This window comes from Thermobia domestica, chromosome 18 (genome assembly GCF_964235325.1).
Source record: "Thermobia domestica chromosome 18, izTheDome1.hap1.1, whole genome shotgun sequence".
Classification (NCBI taxonomy): domain Eukaryota; kingdom Metazoa; phylum Arthropoda; class Insecta; order Zygentoma; family Lepismatidae; genus Thermobia; species Thermobia domestica.
This window is the reverse complement of record NC_137471.1, coordinates 79,680,922-79,696,985: the sequence shown is the minus strand read 5'-3', so window position 1 is coordinate 79,696,985 and position 16,064 is coordinate 79,680,922. Positions and strand designations below refer to the sequence as shown.

The window sequence follows — 16,064 nt, the reverse complement described above, 5'->3', positions numbered from 1 at the left end:
CTGACTTTCACTGTATACATTTCTTTGAGGAGTACCCACTTTGTTTGGCAAGCGCTCTTGTACATCCTCCCGACATGCTTGTGTGTTACATTTTGTTACTCCTACTGCACAGTTGTAAACAATCAGAGCTTTAAGACGTTTCTTCCTATTTCTCATGTAGTTTTATTTTCCATATGTATGGTGTTCCAGCTATAGTGTTACATGTGCTAAATTGATTCATTTTCGTCTTTGTCTTGGCATGTGTACTGTGTGTAAGATACATACTTCTGGAGGTATTTTGATATCGAGTTCGTCATATGTCCCAGAAGACGTGAGACATGATACAAGTTTGTTATTTTCACTCTCTATCACAATCTGAACCATGGATTAAGAGATTTCTTTTCATATGTGTCGACTGTGGGACAATGTCCCAAAGAAAGTGGGCCATTGATACAATCTTCTTCTAGTTACGTTCTACCAAAAAGTGCACCAGATGTAATAGCAGAATGTACAACGTTATTTTCCTAGTTTTCGCATGTGAGACGGTGTCCCAGCAGTAGCGGGACATGTTGACATTTGTCCATTAGCTACATGTCGATATCAACACACACATTGGCCACATTTCAATATCGATCATGCGATCTCATTAGAGACATTCATTTAGTTTATCCAGTTTTTTAGTGAGTCCCTTTGCACAATTTCAACTTGGGCTCAGTTGTTGCATCCTTCTTGGTATGCAACCGTGCACATCATATTGCATCGGGTTGATGGAATATTATTGCTGAATTGGCAATGGCTTTCATGTTCTTGACGCTAATCCTTACATTTCCGACGCTTTGAACTCATGTTTACTGAGTATGAGTGCATTTCTGGGCATTTTTCGTTACTTGTTTCCACACATGTGAATCACCCTGCTCCATCTGTTGTGCTCTACCGACACTCCAGATGTCTTTCTAGAGCAGCTGAATACAAATTCGTTACACTTAATACTCAGAACTTCACTGTTGCCCATCATCCGTACCTGGCGATTATGCAACCACACACAACGAGCATGAAGGTGTCCACCATTTTGTATTTGTTCCAGATATCGACTTAATACAAACGAATTATTGTTACCTGGTAGAAACTCCATCAATTCCTATCCATTTAGACCGATTTTCATTTAGCAGATTATTCGGGACTCCCTACGTTTCTTTGGGGAATCCCTTGCGCGTGCATAGTAGGATTGTGAAGCATGCAAAATTCAATACAGCATGTACGACTTCTTCAGTGAATTTTTTACCCGCCCTCTTTACGTTGGACAGTTTCCGAACTATTGGCGTCCGAAAGTCATTTTCCCACGCTTTCGGCACCTTGTAGATCTGAAACTATGTCCGATAGCCGAAAGTTCAAAAGAACTTTTTTTCTTGTCTCAGTGGCAGGATTCACCTCCCAAGAGTTGTAACACTTATTTTGCAACACCCGATATATGTAATACAGCATGTCTGAAAATTCCCCTGACAAAAGGTAACTGTTATTATCAGAGTTATAACAAAACGTACGAGGAAAACCCATATTCAAATATGAGTTTTCAAACTAAAGTGAAGGATTTAAAAAAAAAAAAATCGGACGAGCCGTTTGGGCTGTACATTTTTTATGCGACCAAGGTTAAATGAAAATGCAACGTTGCTATTTACCTGGACCCACAACATAAGTGAATAAAGTTATTGTCTTTTACTCTAACATGACGATGGCCAGCCCCCATTTTAAATAATAACTTCATTCACTTATGTTGTGGATCCAGGTAAATGGCAACGTTGCATTTTTCATTTAACATTGGGTACATAAACAGTGTACAGCCCAAACGGCTCGTCCGATTTAAAAAATTCCTTCACTTTAGATTGAAAACGTCATATTTGGAGACGGTTTTCCCTCTTACATTTTGTCGTAACTCTGATAATAACAAAATTGCTCTATGACAGGTGACTTTTGAGACCCCCTGTATTATATATATACGAGCGTGGTGTGTGTCTGTTTATTATTCTACATTTTTTCGAAGAAAGAATTGATCAACGCGATTTTGCAAAACGCGGACTTTTCTTTGAATTAATTATTTCCGTTATGCAACGTGTTCGTGTAATAATATTTATTAATAACTCACTAAAATAGTGTTTCAAATCATTGCAAAAATTAACTGTCCCTATTACTTTGATAATTATGAAGTAGAGTTATTATAATGAATGTTCAGCTCTCTGCTATGCTTTTGCTCCATTCAGGCAACCGACCTTATGACACTAATAGCTACGCATCCATTGTAATCCACAAAACCACATGCTCCATAACGATGGTCTTACATTCACAATATCAACATTATTTTGTATCTCATAGAAAAACCCACAGATAAAGGTTTGGAGCAAAACATGTTGTTAAATCAACGGAGTGATAAATACGTGCCTTTGTCTCTGACAAAACTAAGCTCAAAATCCCTTTTTTTGTTGTAATTTTTCGACTGATCCACGTCAGCTGTCAGCTTACATACTGGCGCTAATGTCAGTAATCCCACATGTGCTCATTATTAGGAACCTCTGTTGGCGTATACTCATGGAAACATTTAAAATATGTGTTGGAATATATCAACGTGAGAAATCTATCACTAGAACTCTTTGCGTGTAAGTTATAATTTTGTATATTGTGTGCATACGTGCAGCGGCGATGCTTGAAGGGAGATAGGTAGATATAGAAAACTTTAAGTTAGGAAAAGGATGGATAGAAGCCAACTTCTTTTCAGATTTCTTTTACACGATGAAACTAAATACTTTTCTAGAATCTGCTTCCATGTAAGTAGACAGATTGGTCAGCGCCTAGCAGAACCGTAACGTTAACCCAATGTTGGATTTATATTCCTTGTATCAACTTATAGAAGCATTACTCGTATGCGAAATGGAAGGCCAAATACTTACTGTGTAAAATTCCTCAAAAGACGTTCGCCACGCTGTCTATTACAGGGTTGCTAATCTAGTTTATTTTAACTAGGAATGTAGTATATCTTAACTAGATTAAAATAAATCACATGTATGTACAAGTTTATTTTAAACCACCGCTATTTTCTTCTTTTTGTTGCTCTTTATGTTGAATCATCTTTCTAGCTTCCTCAATAACATGTTAAATTGTTGTAATGTACCTTTAAAGAACAATTATTTAAACCTTTTGTTGTCATGTGTCCAATATCCGAAAAAAAAATCTCCCTAGCGGAATGTTTAGATGGTGGGTTGGTAACTCTGACTTTGTTGTTTATTCATGAGAATGACAAGTGGAAGTGAGGTGACGATGATCTTTTTTATTGGTACAGCAAATACAACAGGCGTCTCTGGTGGCAGCAAAGGTGGGATAAGTCCCCCCAAACAACTGAAAGTACTTCCAAAGAATGAGAAATGAAATTAGAAGAAATGAATGCCATACTTATTATAAAGCATTATTATTGCACGGCATGGCTACCTGAAACTTGGTATATCTATCTATCTATCTATCTATATATATATATATATATATATATATATATATATATATATATATATATATATTCTCTCCACCCTGAACTAGTGGCTAGCGCATGAGCCTTTGGCGCATTTGATTTTGCGTCCGATTTCCGGTGGGAAAGCACAAAAATCTAATTTCACAATTTCATTAATTATCCGTTTTCTTTAGCCTAAAGTACATAATCGTGAGACGTTAAACTAAAAAATTAATTTCAAATTCCTTTCAATATTCTTTTGTAATATATCGCCCAAAGCGGAATTACAAACTCAATTTTCGTTCTTTGTATGTCGGCCGTATGTCGCCTTGCATTCATCATAGAATCACATAGAACCTATGTGAGGTGGCGTAAAACACGTTAACTGCATTACAGCCGTGCTATTAAGACAGGATCCAGTGAGAGGCTGCAAACTCTGCTGTTATCTCCGTCTTGGCTACGATATGGAAGAAAGGGCTGCTGCACTTCAAAGATAAAATGAAAAATAATTATGTTTTTTCCTAATCTCAATATTTCATTCAAGGATCTTATAAAATAGAGGATCTACCCTTACAACAAAATCTTGAAGCCATATGTCACAGTTTCGCCACCCCTACTCTGCCCACTCCGCCCAATAGGATCACAATGTTTTGAGCTAACAATCATGGCGGAAACGAAAGTAGCCAATCAGACGTGCCGATGCTCGGTTGTTTTTTGGCTTCATCGATTTAATAGGATGACGATACATATGGGCAGATCCTCTATTTATAACATCCTTGATTTTATTAGGACTAGCTCAGGAGAGTAATGCTCCCGGAAGTAGGAACGAAAAACACAGTTCTGATTGGTTGGCGTTATCTATGTCTTGCCACGTTACATTCAAATAGCAGAATTCAGACGATTGTTGTTGTCGGTCGTCGTGGCCGAGTGGTCAGTTCGCATCAAGCCGCCGTCGAGTCAACACGGGTGCTCTGGTGCTTCCACAGTGTACTATAGCCTATAGTATCGTAGACCATATATACGTTAAGTGTATTTCATAGCTCTGATTACTATATCAAAGCAAAACTACTGAAGTAGGAGTTATACTCCGTACTCTCAATTATTGCCGTTTCGGCGTAGTGTCGGTGTATCAGTGCAGACGTGAATATGGAATATAAAAAAGATCTTCAATTTAAACTAGAATTTGACAAGAAGTTCCGTGCAGTTCGACCAGTCCCCTTGGAAATCTACCATTGGATGAACTCCATTTTCCCAGGTATTTTTGATCACATCAGTGCCATGCAGTTAAATAGTGAAAATTTTTGTATTTTTCTAAAATTCAAAACGCAACAGGAATACGATGACTTTGCAGCTCATGCCCCTAGTGAGGTCCCATTCACTCATTCAAATAAGGAAGTGAGTTTTGTTCGAATTATTTCCGCAGCAGATCCGACTACCCTCCTTCGTGTGTTTGAGTTCCCTATCGAGGCATCGAACAACTTATTGAGTGAGGCTCTTAGTGCATATGGTTCAGTGATTAAAATAGAAGATCAGGAATGGGCCCCTCCTTATCCCCCTGGTATTAAAACTGGAACTTGCCATGTACATATTAAACTGACATCTCATGTGCCATCCCGACTTCTAGTCCATGGTTATAAAGTAGGAGTATCATACAGTGGACAACCGATTACATGTTTCCGATGCCAAAGCTCTATGCACACCGTAGCGAACTGTGTACTGAAACGGGGAGCTCAACCCCGAGGGGCAACGAGTGTAATCCCGACAACTTCTCCGTCCCTTCCTCGCATGACAGAACTCGGAAAAGTGACTCCTAAGACATCCTACAAATTAGCCCCACCTGTCATTTCTACGAAATCTGGTAACCAAGAAGATGATCTTGAGCATCGACGCTCGGTTCCGGACCCAAAGGAGTTCCCTGCACTTACAATACCGTCTCTTGAGAAAGCAAAGGACGATACCCAACTTCCCAGTAAACGAGTGCCTTTATCGCCTCCATCGGAGGCCTCCGGCATACGAGTAGAGCAGCATATCACCTCACACAACATGGAGGTTGAACCACATCCCTCACCAGTTGAGGATAGCGAGGTCCCGAAAAAGACCCAGGAAGAGCATCTTGAACCCTTTGAAAGCGAGTTTCTCCAGCATGAGACACAAGGAAATAAATTTAGCGATGTTATTTCTAAACAAAAAAGACGCAAATTATCCCGGAAGGAAGAACTGAATTCTCACTTGGAAGGCAGCCAAGTCTCTCTGTCTTGCGATCGAGACCCACGGACTCGCCCACAGCAGGTGTTTGAAACAGATACATAAGGTATTGGTCTTCAAGGTCAATGGATACGAATTCACACCAAGTAGTGTGGTGTGTGCCTCCGTTGGTTTGTTCTTTCTCTACGTCACGTGTGTACAACACAAGTGCCCTCCGATTCTAATAGTGCAAGAGTGCAGAGTGGAACAGCGGTATTTATCACGTATACAAACAGGAAATCCTTGAGTGTTAGTTGTGTTTAAATCTACCGTCGCCGTATGGTTTTATTTTTACCTGCAGCATTTATATTCATAAACATCTATCATGGATTTTGTAAGTTATTTTTTGCTTCACTTCTTAGTTTTAAGACTCATATTAACTTTGAATAGCGCAAACTTACGTAAATATCGACATTGCACAGAAGTGTTATACTACGAAATTTTCCTCTATATGACTGTGATAAACTCTTTATCCTTTCTCACGATAAATTTAAATCGCGCAAGTAGTGACGATAAAAAGCATATTTAAACCAATTTCTCGTATGTCATAAACCGGATGTAGTTTGTGTGCAAGAACTTATACATGATTCATTTCCCAATATGATGGACTATGATGTGTTTGCTAATTTAGGACCCACCACTGGAGTAGGGATGTTTATCAGAAAAGGATTGGGGCATACCAATCTTACTCTCTCCCCTGACGGACGTATTATTCATTGTGTCATACAGGGGCACCTGGTCGTCGGACTATATGCTCCTTCTGGCTATACAGCTAAGAAGGAACGGGCTGAATTTAATGGCCAAAGTTTGCCACAATTCCTGCCTCCTAATATTTCTCGTATGGTAATCATGGCTGATTGGAATACCACTGAAACCAGTGCAGATTCAATTCCGCCCCCCCCCTTGTCCCGCATTTTTGGAATTTTTGCGGGCTTATCACTTAAGGGATGTAGTCATTGTTTCCAATTCACCGAGGACCTATACCCATTGTACTTCACATTCGAAAAGTAGGATTGACAAAATATACGTCACTCCTGACTTATTTCACACTATTATTGACGTACAGACTATTATACCATCTTTCAGCGATCATGCAGCGATCAAGCTCCACATAAAAACAGATCAACCCTTGCCAGCCCTTAGCAGGCGAAGATACTGGAAGTTAAATACATCCTTACTTCACCACGACGGTTATCGGGAAGAACTGGAACAACAATATTCCTATTGGGAAAGGATGCAACAATATTTTCCAGATCTCGCCTCTTGGTGGACGACATTTCTTAAACCTAACATCGCTCGGTTCTTCCAAGGTAAAGGACACGAAACACGACACGATCGGCAGTTGATGTTTGAATTCCTCTATGAGGCATTGCGTCAGGCATGGTGTGCGGCCCCCTCACTACAGAATAAACGCACAGTGCAACAGCTCAAACTACGACTCCAAAATCTCCAGGCTCCCACACTCATGCCTTCTTTTATTAATGAGACCACATATTATAGGCTTGCCCAGGAAACTGTCACTATTTACGACGTTGCACGTCTATTGCACCGGCGGAAACAAGCTACAATAGTAGCTTTCCGACTCCCGAATGGTGATATGACTAGTGATTCGATTCAGATCTTAAATGTTTTCCGTGAGCATTACCATAAATTAGTACAACCCCGACCTTCTGACGCAACTCACGTTTTTGTCGATTATTCCCAAACTGATTACGGAGGAAGAGGGTCGTGATCTTATGCGCCCCATAACTTGTCAGGAAATATGGATGGCCCTTCAGGCAACAAAAGGAAAGGGCGCGCCAGGATATGAAGGTCTGCCGTACGCGTTCTATAAACAATACTGGACTTTTCTTTCCGATACCCTAGTCAAGTTATTTAATACATATTTACAGGGAGGCCCCATCCGCGGTAACGTCGGAATCACAATCTTTATCCCGAAATCCGCCACTTCCCAGACTGTACAGGAGTACCGACCCATCACTTTACTGCCTACCGATTTGAAACTTTTTACCAAAATTCTGACGGCACGTTTAAAACCCATATTGCAAAAGTATATTAGTCCATATCAGGCAGCCACCCACCCCAAATATAACATCCATTATGTGTTACGTTCGTTACGGGATTTTATAGCGTACGTGCAAACTCGGCGCATTAAAGCGGGGGTCCTAGGCATAGATTTTTCTTCCGCATATGACTGCGTTGATCACGGGTTTCTTCTTCAAACTTTAGACGCTTGGGGATTTCCTCCTGCATTTCAACAAGTCATAAGACAACTATACCAATTGGCCCAATGTCGAGTACAGATCAACGGTCATCTTTCTGACATATTTGCTCTGCAACGCGGATTACGTCAAGGTGATAGCATCTCGACGAGCCTCTTTGTGATAGTTCTAGATACCTATCTCCGGGCTCTGGCTAACATTACCTCTCCCGGTATACCGGAATACCACCAATTACACGTCTTCGGATTTGCGGATGACGTAACCTTAATAGGAACTACGCCCAAAGATATGCTCACCGCCATCCGCATAACTGACGAGTTCACCCAGTGCTCCGGCTAGGCATACAATAAACACAAGACCAAACTCCTGTCATTTCACGGATTCTCCCTACCCTCTTTACCTGATTCACGCTCTCACATTCCCACGGTTGATGTTTTAACAGTACTCGGCATAACTTTTCATAGTGATGTACGCAAACAAATGGATGCTGTCTGGCGTCCTATAGTTCATCAGATTAAGCAGATGCTATACTTACAACGGTTCCGAGGTCTGCATATCATACATAAGGTCCAATATCTTAACCAGTATGTTGCTGCTAAACTTTGGTACTACGCGCGCACCTTTCCCCTCCCTTCTGTTTACGCTCGCCAAATTGAATCTGTATTTATGTGGTTTCTTTGGCGGGGCTACTACTTCCGCCTCCGCCACAACACTATTTATCTTCCTCGCAGCGAAGGGGGCCTTGGACTCGTAAACATTCGTCTTAAAAGTCAAGTTTTATACATGCTAGATGCGTATCAAGACGTTGAGCCCCACATGGACTATACACGGGTGTGGATCGAATGTTTCTGGCCCGAATACTCCCAACCAAGGAATCCGCCTTTCTGCAGATTTGGCAAATTATGTCCTCCCTATGTCACCAATCTCGTTCAAGCATGGACATATTCTGGTGAGCTTGCTTCCCCTACTACATATACTCACCAAACCTTATACCAGCAATTGTGGAGAGCGTCACTTGTAGATGTGAGAGTCCGGGTACAGGATATGTTCCCCAATAAACAATGGCGCCATATTTGGCAAAATCTAAGAACCAATGTCCTCCCTTTGCACACACAAGCGGTATGGACGACCATAGTTCATCAACTGCCTGCCACACAAGAACGACTTCTGCGCATTGGACGTATCACAACCCTCACCTGCAAATATTGTGGCCACTCCGACACACTACCTCATCGCTACATGTCATGTTCAGGTGCCGATATTATTTGGAACCTCCTCCTTCGTATGTTGAGCTTGATCTGCCGTACACCTGTTCCTTTATTTACAGTCGATCTCCTATTCTTTCCTGCATTTCAGTATTACCCAAAAACCAAACATAATACGGTCCTCTGGTTAGTTGGTACCACATTGTTATATGTTCATCATTCCATGCCGTGGAATGATGAATGCTTATATTTCGACTTTCTACAACGGGAACGCCGCAAATATTTTTCAGTCGATCTCGAAAAACAATCTTTCAGTGTTTTTTGCAAGCAGCTCTGTCCCACATGTCGGGAAAGACCGGGAGGCCATGAATTGTGCTTGTGAACATTTTCCTTGTTATGCATAACCATTATCATCGTACAGCGGAGTAGGTTTGCTCAGAACCACATCTTCGACTCTCTTCCCAGTGGTCGGTCCTAGATTACGCCTATATTGTCTCCATGTAATTTTGCTATGTAATATTAGTGACAGAGTACAATAAATATTCAGTGGGCTAGTAACGAAAATCTCTTTTGGCGTGAGTTCAAACCCGGCCCGAGGAAAGTTTTTTTAAACATTTTTTTTTTTACATTTTTATAACACTTTTTAAATTAAAATAATACCAAAATAATACTCAAAAATGTGATTTACTTACTTTTGTACAGATAAGAACTGTAGAACTTATAGGAGATACTCTCCATATTGTAAGTCAAAACAGGCTAAATAAATAAATAAACAAATAAGTACTAGTAGTAGTAGGAACGGGTTAGAAGCCCCGCAGGGCTCGTTTTGTTGCCCTTGTACTCCATGATATAAGGCTCGTTTTGTTCTCCTTGTACTAAATGATATAGATTTTGTGACCAACTTAAAACAACTGACTAGGATAGCGCGTAAAACAGCTGGCTAGAGCAGCGCGCGAAAAAACGTACTTCCGGGAGTATTACTCTCCCGAGCGGGTCGTATTTTATTTCACTTTCTTTCTTCTTTAAAAATTTAATTTTCAATTTTTTCTTCATAACCTCAATTGAGAATTTTAAGTATTCAGGTGCAGATCCAGATCCCAGTTACCTACAGTGACGACGCTGGAACGCATTCAAGGGGAGCATCACCCGGTGGCACCTTCCACCCCTTACTGCCTCCCAGACATGTTGTGTTGTAAGCTACATCTCTTAATGCAGAACTATTATTTTCGGTGTAGGGATGGCGGGAGGGAGGCGAGTTGACACACTTTTAAAATTTTCAACTTCAAAAAATTGTAATTTTTTTTTTCAACATACTTCCACAAACCTTTGTTGTTGCAAGGCGGAATTAATTGCACTTGCATATAAAATTAGATAACTTTAACACTTGTGTATTTTTCTGGAAATTAAAAATTTCCGAACACAACTTTTGTTGCAATATCCTCCCGTATGCGGAGCATGTTTCAACAGTGAGTGAGACATATTCCAACGCATGGAAAGAAATGAAAATAGAAACGTCTATAACACAAAAACAACATAAATAATATGTTCGACAGTGTTCAGCATATGCTGACATTATACGTTAGCTGGTATCGCCTACACCATAGACTGTCTTTTCTTACAAAAGCAAAAAAAAAAAAAAAAAAAAAAAAAAAAAATAGGTTAACAGCACTAAACGTAAAATGTGGTGGTATTATTTTACACATAGACCTACCAAAAGATTTTATATTTCAAGTAGACCTAGGTTTAAAAAGGCAAATGTTAAGTTACTAATTGAGGCTAGATAAAGGAATATACAAACAAAAAGATTTCTTTAATCACAGAAACAATGATGACAAACATGAAACACGTTCTTTCGCATATTTCTTGACATGTGCCCATCTAGCACAATCCACACACTACACCCCGCTCCTTGCGTTCACCTACATATGCCTTAAGACATGTTAAACAAAAATACTCATCACTATCCGATGAAATATCAGTGCACTCATGATACTATTATTTCTGTCCTGTTTCTCTTGTGGATATCTTTCCTGGATTTGTCCCCGGTTTCTTCACAATTCTTCTATCAAATTCGACACTTTGTTTGATTTCTTATTTTCTTCTTCAACAGTTGTTAGAGTGTTGGTTAAAATTGTAGTCTTCCTACATCTTATCGAACTACCTTTTCTCAGAAGCACTTTGGGCAGCGGTCTGACAAGTTCCGATGTAAATTCCCAATAAAAATCTTTTGTGAAGTTGGTAGAGAGGCTAGTATGTCAGTGTGTATATAACATTTTCCGATAGGCCTATTGATTTTGTAGATTGTACAAAAAAAATCAACAGCAAAAGGATGACAAAGCATCGACATTGAGATAGATTCTATACACTTAACCAGCAGGAAATCCAGTTAATGTAGATGTTGATGGCAGTGAAAGTATGGAAAAATCACTGTCTAAAATGATCTATTGGTAACGTAGGATGAGCTTAAATCTATATCCATTGTAAAGAAATACATCTGTTGAAGTTTACTCCTCACCTATTTTATTTAACAACAGGAAGAAAATGTCTTCAACATGAATATTAGAGTAAACATTCCTATTACTCATTTGAAGGGTAAATATTTCTGTTAGTCATTTGCAGGTGAAAGTATGCGTCTTTCAATAATAAATACTTTAAATTTTACTTACCTGATCTGAAAACAACAACTCTTTTTTTCCGGTAAAATGTGACAAGCTTGCATGCACGAACAATCTAAAATGTCTCTTCCTCCATTAGATGCGTATGCATGAAGGGTAGATTCGTTTTCGTAAATCTTCGTTTTGACGATATATTAATAGTGTTGGAACTTACTTTTGTTGCAACTAGTTTCTCCCTCCCCTATAAAAGTAGTTGCCTATCAAAAAATTCTCTGCTCCTTCATTTGCACCCCAAGAGATTCAAGCTGGCGTCGTTACTGGTTATATATTGATATCACTAAGCAATGTTATTAATGGGACTAATTATTTATCTAAAAATTGATATAAATGATGGATGATGAAAGACGGGTCCTTTCTTTCCTTTTTAATCCTTATTTTAGATTAAGCTCATTTTGATGGTATAACGTGTCCATGGACAAAACATGTTCTTACCCAATTGTTTATACTCTTCGCCAGTGCATATGCGTATGTTCCATCTGGCAAATGTTATTTCTAGCTATCTGAGGAAATGGAACAGTCATTCTGAAGCTAAAGAGATAGCATAATTTAATGAAAACGAAATGAGAAAAACAAAATCTTCTAGTGTTACGTCCCACGATTCTGCTTTGTTAACTAGAGGGGAAGGATGATTAACAGAGATGTGAATGATTATGAAAATAATTGATAGAATGAGAATGTGGGAGAAGCTAGAGGAGACGGATCAGTAATGGATGCGAATGATTGTGAAAGGAATTGATGGAATGAGAATGTGGGAGAAGCTAGAAGAGAAGGCTGATTTTTAATAAATATGTGTGATTATGAAAGGAAGTGATGGAATGTGTATATGGAAGGACCTAGAGGCGACGGATGATTAACGGAAGTGAACAATTATGAAAATAATTGATCGAATGAGAATATTGGAGAAGGTAGAAGAAACATAGGATTAATGGAGGTAAATGATTATAAAAGGAATTGATGGAACGAGAATGTGTGGGGAGCTAAAGCAGACGGATGATTAACGGATGTGAATGATTGTGAAAAGAATTGATGGAATGAGAATGTGTGGGGAACTAGAGATGATGGATGATTAATGGAAGTGAATGATTGTGAAAGAATTGATGGAATGAGAATGTGTGAAAACCTAGAGGAGATGAATGGTTAATGAATGTGATTGATTATGAAAGAAATTGATGGAATAAGAATGCGAGAGGAGCTAGAGGAGATGGATGATTAATGGATGTGTATGATTATAAAGGAGATTGATGGAAGGGGAATGTGGGAGGAGCTAAGGGAAATGAATAAGTAATGGACGTGAATGATTATGAAAGGAATTGATGGAATAAGAATGTGCAAGGAGACGGATGATTAATGATGTGAATGATTATAAAAATAATGAAATGATAATGTGGGAGGAGCTAGAGGAGACGAGTGATTAATAGATGTAAATGATTATAAAAAGGAATTAATTGAATGAGAATGCGAAAAGAGCTACAAGAGACGGATGATTTTAATAGATGTGAATGATTATAAAGGAAATTAATGAAATGAGAATGTAGGAGGCGCTAGAGGAGATTGATGGTTAATGGATGTGAATGATTGTCAAGGGAATTGATGGAATAATAATGTGGGACAAAAGAGGGGAAACCTCGAAAAATTCCACCAGTAAGATAGTGTCCACCAGGAAGTGACAAGATTTGTGATCGAACCAGGTATAATAGGTGAGTACTCTACCACTTTTAAGGATATTGGTATACCAAAACTTCTTTATGTAGAATGGGCCATTTATCTTGAAACAACCTTGTAGCTTTAAACTAATTGATAAAATTTTGTAATATGCAAATATCGAAAAGGCAACAATGATTGACATTCTCTACAACACCATCCAATTAAGTGTTGCCAGAACAAAATAAAGATTAATATTTTTTTAAAAATGGCAGTACGTCATTCATTGCAATATTCAAATTTATATGTCATATTTCAAATTTACATGGTCGACAAATCTTACAATACCACAGTTATTACTCAGTGTTACACAAACGTCTGTAAGCACCCAAAAGTTTGGAGAATCTATGACAGTAATAACAGAAGTGAGATGGACGTGTCAACACACATCGAGAGTATACATCGAGTTTCTTTAAAAGGTTATATTTCGGAAGTATCACAACCAATTACTTGGAAAGTTTTCAATGGACGTGAAGATTATAACGCAGTTTACTGCGATTGGTTTTGAAGAGACACTATCAGAGAATCAAAACTAAAAACACCAATCATATTCTTCTGCTATTACCTCGCAAAATACTCAAAATAACCTTTCCCGTGTATAAATAAGATCAATCAATACCAGGTTCTCAGAAACACACTCCATGACACGAGTATGCATCTATCACACATACAAAGGAATGTGTCTTGTGAAATTAGTGGATTTTGAAGAAAATTAGAATGAAGTATGTTGCAATGTGTTAATAGCGTGTGTCAAAACCTATATCCGCCACTGATTATGAACCTTTTGAACAAAGTGCATAAAAGACATTAATTCTACTTAAGTATGCTTAACAAAGACTAGATAGTAACCGCTTTCATAGTACAAACTCAGTTTTTTTTAACCACGTTAATATTACGTATGGTAAGTGAAATATAATACCAACTTAAATTCAAAAAACTTTTACTGGACCCATAAGTAACCATATACCGTAAAAGGTTTATCAAAGTAGTTTCAAAGTTGAAACCAGTTATCGGAGATGTTGATTCCCCTTTGTGGTGGACCTTCAAAAACGCCATTCAGAAAGAAATCTAATTAAACCCACAAGTAATATAATCCATCACTTGACCTACATTCTTTCAACAAGATTAGATTGAGTTTCCGGTGATGGTTTTATATATATATATATATATATATATATATATATATATATATATATATATATATATATATATATATATATCCTTTCCTGTTTCATCAATAGATGTCAATAACACTTGAATCAATATGACTTGACTTGATACAAAGTAAGTCTTTTCACTTTTATTGTTCCATACAGAATCGCTTTAGTGTTTGCTCAAGTTGTCAAAGTAATAACAGTAAAGATTAAAGAAAAAGAACAAAGATTTTATAAATTACATTCAAAAGAAGATATTTTTCTTATTTGGGTGGATTACGATAAAAAGAACAGGTACGGGTCACCGAACTAAACATTCTCCCTCCAATTTCTTAAACAAAATCAGGTTATGCTGTATTTGTTACTGAAACTGAATATTTATTAATGAAATACGAACGACAGTATAAGGGGTCTTTTGGAAAATTACGTCTGAAGACAGCTCACCCTCTAAAAGTAAACTACTCCTTGCAGATATTTTCATAATAAGTTATTTACGCAGCATTATAAGGTAATGATGAAATATGTATTTATGAAATGTGAAGAAAATTGTCTGGGTTGTGTTTGAGAAATACATCCGAAAAGAAAATCAATTCGAGGATTGTTTCGTGATAAATTATTTTTCCCATATTGTGTACACTGAGAAAAATTCGTTCTCCGGACAGTGGTATATTGTACAAATGTACGGAATCCTCTTGCTTACTACAGAAATCAGTATGAAGCATACGTTATCCATATGCTACATACGCACTGCTCTTAGACGTTACATCACGTCGCAGAATGTCTGACGTCTAACAGTTTTTCGTATATCACATGCATATACTCACGTTACATCCCTCAGTTATATGTTATATACGTCAATTTGTATGTGAGTTCCTGACCGCCTACATTGTTTCATACGGAAAGTATGTATAGATGGAACACTTATACGGAAAGTATTTTAAATCATGCGTTTCCAGTTATAAGTCTGCTGCACGTTAAGTCCAAAAACTACAGAAGTTACGCATGTAACCTACCTTTGTAAGTACGCCACCTACATTTTTTGTCAGTGCAGTTATTAATGAAACATTTATTTATAAAATATTGCATGAAAAAAATCAATTGAGACCTTTTTGAAAAAATCGCCCAAACAATTTACCTCTGAGAGTAAACTACCACTTGTGGATTTCTCAGAGGAAATGAGCTTCATCATATGAGCAAAATTTACTTTATTATTAAACTCATTGAAGAATTCTTGTAATATATATATCAATTATAATTTTCTTGAGTACCAAATTTTTCCACATGTTTTGTTTAAGAGTTCTGTTAAAACGTTCTGCGATATGTTGCTTTACGTAGACACGTGCTCAAAATGGAGGGCTCAAAATTGAAAAATTCGCAAAATATCATCTCTCTAT

At 38.1% G+C, this 16,064-nt stretch overlaps 1 protein-coding gene across 2 annotated transcripts in view; it reads left to right on the top strand.

Annotated features, from left to right (window-relative positions):
* LOC145674809 (allatotropins-like) overlaps positions 1–16,064 on the top strand; it is a 375,336-nt gene that overhangs the window by 238,651 nt on the left and 120,621 nt on the right. The window contains exon 1 of one of the 2 annotated variants that reach the window (XM_081745028.1): positions 5,901–6,047. The exons of the other annotated variant lie outside the window; for it this stretch is intronic. Coding sequence (XP_081601154.1) covers positions 6,039–6,047 — 9 coding nt within the window. The 5' untranslated portion in view covers positions 5,901–6,038. Of the gene's footprint in view, positions 1–5,900; positions 6,048–16,064 lie in introns of those variants that run through there. 2 annotated transcript variants of the gene reach the window in all.